The following is a 10717-nucleotide window of genomic DNA, read 5'->3' as shown; positions in this document are numbered from 1 at the left end:
TCTTAAATGATCCTAGCGTGTCTGCCTCAACCACCTTGCTTGGTAGTGCATTCCAGGCCACCACCACCCTCTGTGTAAAATACGTTCCCCGCATATCTGTATTGAATCTTGCCCCCCTTGCCTTGAACTTGTGACCCCTTGTGTTTGTCATTTCTGACCTGGGAAAAAGTTTCCAACTGTTCACCCTATCTATGCCCTTCATAATTTTATAAGTTTCTATTAGGTCACCCCTCAACCTCCGTCTTTCCAGGGAGAATAACCCTAGTTTACTCAATCTCTCCTCATAGCTAATACCCTCCATACCAGGCAACATCCTGGTAAACCTTTTCTGCACTCTCTCCAAAGCCTCCACGTCCTTAGGCTGGGGTTGTTTTCCTTAGAGCAGAGAAGGCTGAGGGGGACCTGATTGGGATATACAGAATTATAAGGGATATATAAGAGTCAATAACCAGGGGACAGAGATCTAAGGAAAGGGGCAGAGGATTTCGAGGGGATTTGAGGAAAAGCCATTTCACCTAGAGGGTGGTAGGAATCTGGAACTCACTGCCTGCAAGGGTGGTAGAAGCAGGAATCCTCACAATATTTAAGAAGCATTTAGATGGGAACTTGATATGCCATAGCATACAAGGCTTCAGACCCAGTGCTGGAAAATGGGATTAGAATAGATGTTTGGTGGTTGGCACAGACACAATGGGCTGAAGGGCCACTTTCTGTGCTGTTAAACCCTATGATTTGAAGAGCATCTTTCAACCTCGTGGTTCTCTGAACATAGTGTACCAGACTACTTAGTTTAACTTTATTTTAAGATTAGATCAGGGGTGGGCAACCTGCAGCTTAGAGGCCACACACACATATGAGTTCCGAGTGTGGCACAGAATACACAGTTGCCAGATTCTGCTGATTTCTGTCCGTGTAGTTTTTTTCCTCCTGGTGAGACTGAAGTAATTTGCATCTAAAGCAAGGGCAAGTGAAGCGAGGTGCATCTTGATTGCTCACAACATTGAGAGAGAGCCGTGCGCTCCCTGTGTCCAAGGTGTAAATATTTCTTTGGTTTTTATCATTTCAAGTTGATGCTAGTTCTATTAACATATAAATGATTAAGTATTTTCTATAACTCTATAAAATATTCACTGTATTAATGTATTTTCAGCTTTGACTGTTAACAGTGTCTTGCTCAACTGAGTGCTACATCAGTGATGTGGCAAGGTGTTTGACCCAAATACCAACTCAAAACACCAGTCACCTACACTTGTCCAAATGCAATGCCAGATCCAGGAGGATGGAACCCACCAACTCTGGCTTGAGCCAGACACATTCTACCTCTCAAAGGGCATAAACGTGAAATGAAGAGAAGGAAGCAGCGAAGGTGAAGACACTCAGAGTCCAGCTCGTGGCTGTACTAGTCTACTTTGGTCAGGACAAGAGCTGCAAGATACTCGTAGCTCCCAGCTTCTCAATCATCGGTACAAAGGCTGTCATTTGGTTATTCAGGAAAGAAATAATTTGCATTTTCATAGCATTTTTCAATACAATGTCCCAAAGCATTTTACAGCCAATGAGGTACTACTGTCATGTAGAGCAGCTAAATTGCACACAGCAAACTCCCACAAAAAGGCAATGTGATAATGACCATGTAATCGGTTTGTGATGTTGGTTAGCAGATGGATATTGACCAAGATACTTGAAAGAACTGCCCTGTTCTCCTTCAAAATACTGTTGTGGGATCTTTTACCTTCACTTGAGAGAGCAGGCAGGGGCCTTGGTTTCACTCCTCATCTAAAAGACAGCCCCTTCGATAGTGCAGCACTCCCTCAGTCTAGTTTTGGTTTACTGAAGCCTCTGAACTGTGGCTTGAACTCAGCCTGTTGTGATTAACGCAAGGTGATGGCACTGCCCACAGAGCCACGGCTGACGGCACGGCAACAAGTTTCAGCACAAATATCCCTCAACAGGTCGTTCGATCAATCACATTTTTGCTACAGAATTCACTCCATTCCTTTGGAATAAACGTAGCACTCTTAGAAAAACAAACATGGAATTTTATTAATTTAATTTTATGTTACATAAATTGGTTACTAACAAAACAACTCCAGAAGTACACTCCTTGTGTTAATGTACACACAGACACGTGGCTGTGGGAAGCCTGGGCCCTACATCCTCACAGTCATCGATGTCTGTAACATTGCATTGTAAATAAAGGTGTTATTGAATGGTACAAACTGTCTGGTGATGATTTTGATGGCTTCCTGGGCAGCAGCCCCTAGGGAAATAAAAAAACATACAGAAATTAATAATGCAGATTACTGTCAACCATCTAATAAACAGTGATAGACAAAGCCTTTGGTGACAGGTCTTAATTACAAAGAAAGCTGCATGATGGTTGTGCCACAAACCCCAGCCAGAATCCAGGGTATGAGTGTGTAATTACCCCCACCAAAAACACAGTTTAAGAGGCTGGGATTGAGTTTATACACTCCCCGTTACTGCACTTCTCAGGAGTAAATAAAGCTGTTGTACTACAGAGAGTCTCCAGGGTGTCGCAATGGTGAATTCTGTTTGCTGCAGTCAGATCAGTCTTTGAGAAGTTGAGATGGTGAGTTGATTGGGGGAGGAGTGCAGAGCACAGGGTCATTTGTTGAAGTGGGTGTGGATGTTGTAAGATAGGTTGTGTGGGGGCTTCAGGTGGGGCCTGCGGGCAGGCTTCACAGACAAGCCCATGAATCCAGGCTTCTGGTGGGCTGCCATTGTAATTCTCTACCTTGCTCCTGCACTGACCCTCAGCATCCTGCATGGTTCCAATGAAGCTCAATGTGAGCTTGAGGGAGTCTCTCACCTTTTGATGAAGTACACTACAGCTTTCCAGATTAGACATCAAGTTCAACAATTCCAGACTAATCTCAGTCCACATTTTGCTTCCTTTTTCTTTCAATTTTTCTCTTGTTTTCGCTTTTGGCCTGCAGCTGTTCATCACGGCACAACACGATGGCACAGTCGTTAGCACTGATGCCTCACAGCGCAGGAAACCGGATTCAATTCTGGCCTTGGGTCACTGTCTGCGCAGAGTCCGCATGTTCTCTCCGTGTCTGCAGTTCCTCCGGTGCCTCGGTTTCCTCCCACACTTCGAAGAAGTGCATGTTAGGCTGATTGGCCATGGTAAGTTGACCCTGAGTGCCAGGGAGATTAGCAGGGTAAATGTGTGGGGTTACAGGGATAGGGTCTGGATGGGATTGTGGTCGGTGCAGACTCAATGGGCCAAATGGCCTCTTTCTGCACTGTAGGGATTCTATGATCATTCAGCCATTCACACCTCCTCTAGACATCTATCGTTTCTTGTTCCAAAATCTTTGACCTTGTATGACCGATTCTTGTTCTTTAATTTCTCCCATCTCCCACTTTATCACTGGCCTTCCCGTTTGTTCATTATCTCACCCTGCCTCCTCTTTCACTTGCTTTAAACCGAGTACATTTCTGACTTTAAGTCAAAAGCAAAACATTGCGGCTGCTGGAATCTGAAACAAAAACAGAAAATGCTGGAAAATCTCAGCCAGTCTTACAGCATCTGTGGAGAGAGAATAGAACCAATGTTGAGTCTGGATGACCCTGTAACAAAGGGGTTCTATGGTTCTATCACAAGGAGACTAGATTACAAACAGGTAGATGCTTCAGTTATGGAGCCTTGATCAGCTTCATCTCGCTTCACTGCACTTTAGGAAGGATATACTGATCTTGGAGAGTGCAGCACAGATTGACAGATAATGCAGACCTTAAAAGGCTAAATGATGAGGACCGGTCAAATGGCTCAAATTTTGTCGTGTTAATGTTCAAAATGATAAAGGAATTCGACAGGTTCGAGAGAAACATTTCCTTCTATGGGGGAGTCCAGAACAAGGGGCAAAACCTTAATTAGAGTTAGGTCATTTAGGAGAGAGGTCAATCTGAATTATTTCCCCACACATACAATCGTGAAAATCTATGGATGCTGGAGGGGAAGGGAAATTTTAAGACTGAGATTGGATGCATTTCTGTTAGGGAGAGGTATAACAACAGGAGAGTCAAACTTAAAGTACCCGGATGAGCACTTGGCACGTCATAACATTCAGGGTTATGGACCAAGTGCTGGTAGATGGGATTAGGTGGGAGGTCAGGTGTTTCTCACGTGTCAGTGCAGACCCGATGGGCTGAAGGGCCTCTTCTGAGTCTGTGAAAATGGGGCTGAGGCACTGATTAACCACGATCTAACCGAGTGGCAAAATATTAAAGTTAACATCTTACAAAGACAATTTATATATTTTTTAAATGTTAAGAGCAGGGAAGATAAAATAAGCCAATCAGCTCACATTTCACCATAACTAATGTAACAATTAGCTGTAATCAGATATAATCCAATAACATACCTCCCAAAAACGAGGCAACAGCATGTGGTTCGGAAGCACCATAGCGACAACTGAAATAGAACAGGTATGCTCTTCAGAAACTCTATGCAGTTAATAGCAGATTTAAACTGTCCATGAAACACAGCGCCCATTTCCCCTTAAACATACAGCAGTTTGCAGTGATGCTCTCAAACATTCTTTTGTGTGGTCCTCTGTCTGTGTCCAGCAGCTTTCAAAGTCAAATATCAAAGTTTAATCCATGCCACTTTTCCAATTTGAATTTATTCACTTTGGTACACCCTAATTAAAGTTAAAGTTTATTTATTAGTCACAAGTAGGCCGACATTCACACTGCAATGAAGTTACTGTAAAAATCCCCTAATTGCCATCATTGGCACAGTAACAGATACAAGATTAATCTCATGGCACTTAGGACAGAAAGTAGGAGAAACACTTTCACACAGAGCGTAATGAGATTGTGAAATAGACAACAGAGTCAGTGATTACCATTCCTTTCCTGACATAGTTGCAGGTTGCCAATGAAGCTGGAGAGAGGGATTGGTGGCATGGTGGTGCGCATTGCTGCCTTTCAGCGCCAGGGACCTGGGTTCGATTCTGGCCTTTGGTGACTGTGTGGAGTTTGCACGTTCTCCCGATGTCTGCCCCTTAATGTCAGGGGGGCTAGCAGGGTACATACGTGGGGTTACAGTGATTGGGCCTGGTGGGATTGGTGTTGGTGCAGGCTCGATGGGCCTAATGGCCTCCTTCTGCACTGTCGGGATTCTATGCTTCTATTCTATGATTGTGAACCCTCACATTGATATAGTATCAGGGGTTGTGAGTGAGGTGGTGTGGTGGATTATGAACCCCCATATGGGTATAGTTTGAGTGTTGATGGAGTTGGTGTGAGGGGCTGCGATTCCCCTACACTGATATAGTGTCAGGGGGCTGGAGCAGGAGATTGTGGAATTCCCGCTGATACATTCTGGGAGTGTTCTGAAATAAGTAGATGAAGTGAACAACAAGAGATCTGAACCTCTCCCAGCAGCATTGTGCTTTTAGACATCATCCACTGAGTTGTCTCTAACAGTGAGTGACGCACACAAGACCATTTAAACACAACGTACAATTCATGGATGTAGTCGTCCTTCACGGATACCGAGACACCCCAATCCTGCAGCAGGCTGACCACGCACGATTTCAGCTTCCCAATGTCCTCTTCCACTTGGTTATTATAAACACCTGCCAGAAGAAGAATTCATTATCTCCTCAAAACACAGCATGCTTCTAAAATAAATGAGAGACCTGTCCTCTCCAGTGTTGGGACACAGTTCCACAGTGATCCAGTCCTTCATCAGTATAGAGATTGCACCAGGAGTCAGACCAGAAACAAGAACAATGATTTCTTCTCTTTAACCAAAAGCTACTGAGGAAACTGTCACATCCTTAACTGATGCAGCAGCTGAGGTCACTAATTCGGGGAAGGGAACCTGGGTCCTTCTAGTCTGTAAGGTTATTTTTCACAAGCCAGATGCACTTATCCACTCTGCCATATTCTTTAGCAAGCAGAATTACTCTGTTGAGAGCACATGGTAGTAAGATCTCCAGAGCATTGCTCTACAGAATGAGAGAGCACTCTCTACACCCTGACAGAAGCAATCATCGATCCTACCCAGGTTACATCATAGAGGCACAATCGCAGGGCCCTCTAAGCAACAGGTCATGTGGGTGGTTGGGGGTGCTCATTCATACAACTGACTAGCCATTCACAGGGCAGAACCAGTAACCACTTTACTTCAAACACTCCTCAGCTATTCATCACATTTACCAATGACTCAGGATGGGGTAGAAAGTCACAGATGCAAATTTGTTAATGACATGAAGATCAGAGACATTGTAAATAGTGTAGATGGGTGCATTCAGTTACAGAAAGATATCAATTTGCCACAGTTTTGCCCAATATAAGTAATTGTGAGGTAATTTATTTTGGACCTAAAGTAGATCAGAGAATTTCCTAACTAGTGAAATGCCAGAAACCGTGGACTTTCAAAGAAACTTAAGGACCCATGTATCTGAATCATTCTAATGTCATAGAAACTAGAAGCAGGGGTAGGCCATTCGGCCCTTCGAGCCTGCTCTGCCATTCACTTTGATTATGGCTGATTATCCAATTCAATATCCTGATCCCCCTTCCTCCCATATCCCCTGATCCCTTTAATCCAAAGAGCGATATCTAATTTCTACTTGAACTCAGTGTTTTGGCCTCAACTACTTTCTGTGGTAGTGAATTCCACACATTCACCACCCTCTGGGTGAAGAAATTTCTCCTCACCTCAGATCTAAAAGGTTTACCCCTTATCCTCAAACTATGACGCCTAGTTCTGGGCCCCCCACCATTGGGAACATTCTTTCTGAATCTACCCCGTCTAACCCTGTTATGGACAGATTCAGAAAATGCACAAGAACACAGTGAGAAAGGTTTGGAATTCTGACTTCTATCCCCTCATATTCTGACTAGAATATGTGGGGATAGAAGTCGTGTTTCAGCTATACAAATCCCTCGTTAGACCGCAGCTGGATAGTGTGTTCAGTTCTCATACTGCACCTTGGGAAGGATAGGTTGGTCTTGGAGGGAATACAGCGTAGATTTACGAGAAAGGTACCTGGGCTCCAAGATTAAATTATGAGGAGAGATTACAGAAACTAAGGTTGTGTTTCCTGAAATTTACAAAGTTATGGAGCAATTTAATTTACGTTTTCAAGATGCGGCACAGTGGTTAGCACTGCTGTCTCACAGTGCCAAGGACCGGGGTTCGATTCCCAGCTTGGGTCACTGTCCGTGTGGAATTTGCACGTTATCCCTGTCTGCGTGGGTTTCTCCTGGGTGCTCTGGTTTTCTCCCACAGTCTAAAGATGTGCAGGTTAGGTGGATTGGCCATGCTAAAGTGCTCCATTGTGTCAGGGGGACTAGCTAGAGTAAATGCATGGGGTTATGTGGATAGGGCCTGGGTAGGATTGTGGTCGGGGCAGACTCGATGGGCCGAATGGCCTCCTTCTGCACTGTCGGGATTCTATGATTCTGATGTTAAGGGGAACAGATTAGCAAACAGAAGTAACTTCTTCTGGTTGGGAACTTAACCTGGAGGTTAGATTGTAAAGTCCAAAAGTTAGAGCCAGGCCTTTCAGGAGTTAAATTAGATAACACTTCTACACACAAAGGATGGTCGGAGATGGGAACTGTCTTTGACAAATGATGGCGGAGTGATAACATCACTGGATAATAATCCAGAGGCCTAGACTAATGCTCTGGGAACACCATGGCAGCTGGAGGAATTTAAATTCAATTAATAAAATCTGAAATTGAAAGTTAGTCTCAGTAATGGTGACCACGAAACAATTGTTGAAAAAAAAAACCCCCATCTGGTTCACTAGCGTCCTTTAGGGAAGGAAATCTGCCGTCCTTACCCGGTCTGGTCTACACGAGACACCAGAGCCACAGCAATGTAGGTGACTCTTAACTGCGCTCTGAAATGGCCGAGCAAACCACTCTGTTCAAGGGCAATTAGGAAGGGGCAACAAATGTCTTGCCGTTGATGCTCTCAATAGACAGAATAAAATTTGATGCAACATCAGTTCAGAACTGGAGGGTTGCTGTAAAAGACATTTTGTTGAAGATTTACATCTTGCACTCACCAGGACAATCGCAAGAATATCAATGTCAGGGGAAAACAATAACTTTATTTTGTCCAACAAGAGTGCTGATTGGTAGAGGTGTTGCCATAGAGAATGCACCAGTTAATGGTAACTGGCAGTTAACTGCCAAGCATGATTTAAAAATTCACACCAGGCTGATTGGTCAATGCATTGCTCTGAAGAATGAACCAGCGAATAGCTAACACATTTTATTTACCTGAAACAGAACCAGAGCAGTCTGCAAAGAACAGGGCCCTGTGTATATGTAATTTCCAATACACGCAAATGTGTCACGCTGCAAGCCCGACTGACAATCTTTAATTGGTTGTCAGCGTAATTCTTAATCAGGCTGAGGATTATTTAGCAAATGTTGTCCAATGCAGAATCACATCTAATGCTGGACACTGTTTCGGGTTTTGCAAGCACGGTTTGGTACCTCGCTCGGTGTGAACAGTGGAAACAACATTATGTTTGATACGATACGCCCATCAGAGGCCAATCAGCACTTTCTTATCATACATTATGGGGCGGCACGGTGGCACAGTGGTTCGCACTGCTGCCTCACAGCACCAGGGACCCTGGTTCGATTCCCAGCTTGGGTCACTGTCTGTGTGGAGTTTGCTCATTCTCCCCATGTCTGCGTGGGTTTCCTCCGGGTGCTCCGGTTTCCTCCCACATTCTGAAAGACGTGCTGGTTAGGTGCATTGACCCGAACAGGCACCAGACTTTGGGGAATTTCACAGCAACTTCATTGCAGTGTTAATTGTGACTAATAAATAAAATTTACTTTAAACTTTGTTTCCCCCTGACATTGGTATTTCTGCGATGGTCCTGATGAGTGCAAGATGAAAAGCTTCAACAAAATGTCTTTTGTCAGCAATAGTTCAGTTATTAAATTTAAATCTGACAGGTTTTGGTTAACCAAAGGGATATGGGGCAAATGCTGGTACCTGGAGTCAGGTACAGCCCAAGGATATCCCAAAGCACTTTTCAGTGACAAAGTACATTGTGAAATGTCGTCACTGCAGCCAACATGCACAGAACAAGCTTCCCCAATCTGTTTAGTGATGCTGTTTGATGGACAAATGGACACCAGGGAGAACTCTTTGCTCATGCACCAGTAACACAGGATCCTTTACACCCACCCAAGTGGATAGATGGGGCCGCAAATTGAAGCCTCATTTGAAGGATAGCTGCACTGAATGCAGCACTCCCTCAGTACTGTACTGGAGCGTCAGCCTAAAGTTTTGATTCAAGCTCTGGAGCGGGCCTCAAACCCACAACTTTCTGACTCTGGGACAAGAGGCCACTGAGCCACAACTGAAAAATGGGGAAGATTGCTGTTGGAAGCTGACGTAGATACAATGAATCTCAATCTGAAAACTGTGTGCTTGAGGGGTTATAACTGGTCAGGAAATAGGTGTCGGGAGGTAGCTGCGTACCCCATGTAGGGATTACATACCTGGGTATCGCCCATGCTGCTTATGAAAGCTATCAACAGCTCGTAGCATTATGTACAAAACCATTTCGCTGTCGAGATTCTCCATACATGATGCTGCAAGGCAAAAAAGGTTTACTCGTGAGCAAGAGGCTTCAGGCCGAGTGTTCACGGCAAGTTAAGAATACTCGAAAGCTGTTGGAACAAACAAGCGGGTAAGTACTGTAAAGGATGGAGTTCATAGCGATCAGTGCCATGTGAGGATGATGAAGTAGAGAAGCCATGTCCTCTGCAAACAAGGAGTGCTCGGATCTTTTTCACAAACGCAAATGGTATCTGGAGTCATTACTGAGGCAGACAGATATTGCATTTTCGTTTTTATCGCTCAACATACTCCTCTCCTTTTAGATGTTTCTTAAAGCCTAATGCTTTGACCAAGCTTTTACTCATCTGTCCTAATATCTCATTCACTCCCTCCACCACCGACGCACAGTGGCAGCATTATGTATACTCTATAAGATGCACTGTAGCGACTCACCAAGGCTCCCTCGAAGCACCTTCCAAACTCACGACCTCTCCCATCTAGAGACAAGGACAACAGGCACATGGGAACACCGCCACCTGCAGATTCCCCTTCAAGCCACTCACCATCCTGACTTGGAAATATATTGCTGTTCCTTCACTTTCGCTGGGTCAAAAACCTGGAACTCCCTCCCTAACAGCACTGTGGGTGTACCTACACCACATGGACTGCAGTTCATCACATCTCAACGGCAATTTGGAATGGGCAATAAATGCTAGCCTTGCAAACAATATCATATCCCTGAACCATTAAAATAAAAACGCTTGGTCTAAATTTGATTGCCAATCGCTCCTGTGAAACACTTTGGGAAGTTTTATTATATTAAAAAGTACTTTCTAAATATAAAGTTGTTGATGTTATATATCTTGTGAAGGGGAGCATTGGCTCTCCCTCGCTAGCATTGGAGGGTGCACGGACTTGACTTCTTAATAAGGCAGACAACTGGTTTGTGAAATTTATTGATGAGGGGTTTAACTGCACAGAATCAAAAGGAACATTAATCAACAAAACATTCTGGTTTTCCACACTCCCTCAAAATTAATTTTTATTTTAAATCTTAGACATCCTTTCCTAAATTGTTAATTTGATGGGCACAGCACAGGTGCCTCGAGGACAGAGAAGGGCAGCAGA

The 10717-nt window shown here is 44.2% G+C and overlaps 1 protein-coding gene across 1 annotated transcript in view; it reads right to left on the bottom strand.

The window, feature by feature from the left end:
- Positions 1 to 2023: 2023 nt before the first annotated feature.
- nae1 (nedd8 activating enzyme E1 subunit 1) overlaps positions 2024 to 10717 on the bottom strand; it is a 40925-nt gene continuing 32231 nt past the window's right edge. Inside the window, exons 17-20 of the mRNA XM_078210511.1 lie at positions 9529 to 9621; positions 5501 to 5615; positions 4395 to 4444; positions 2024 to 2260 (exon numbers count right to left, since the gene is read on the bottom strand). Coding sequence (XP_078066637.1) covers positions 2151 to 2260; positions 4395 to 4444; positions 5501 to 5615; positions 9529 to 9621 — 368 coding nt within the window. The 3' untranslated portion in view covers positions 2024 to 2150. The remainder of the gene's footprint in view (positions 2261 to 4394; positions 4445 to 5500; positions 5616 to 9528; positions 9622 to 10717) is intronic.

The sequence above is a fragment of the Mustelus asterias genome, chromosome 4 (assembly GCF_964213995.1).
Source record: "Mustelus asterias chromosome 4, sMusAst1.hap1.1, whole genome shotgun sequence".
Lineage (NCBI taxonomy): Eukaryota > Metazoa > Chordata > Chondrichthyes > Carcharhiniformes > Triakidae > Mustelus > Mustelus asterias.
Note: the sequence above shows the minus strand (reverse complement) of the source record. Positions and strands in the feature narration are given on the sequence as shown.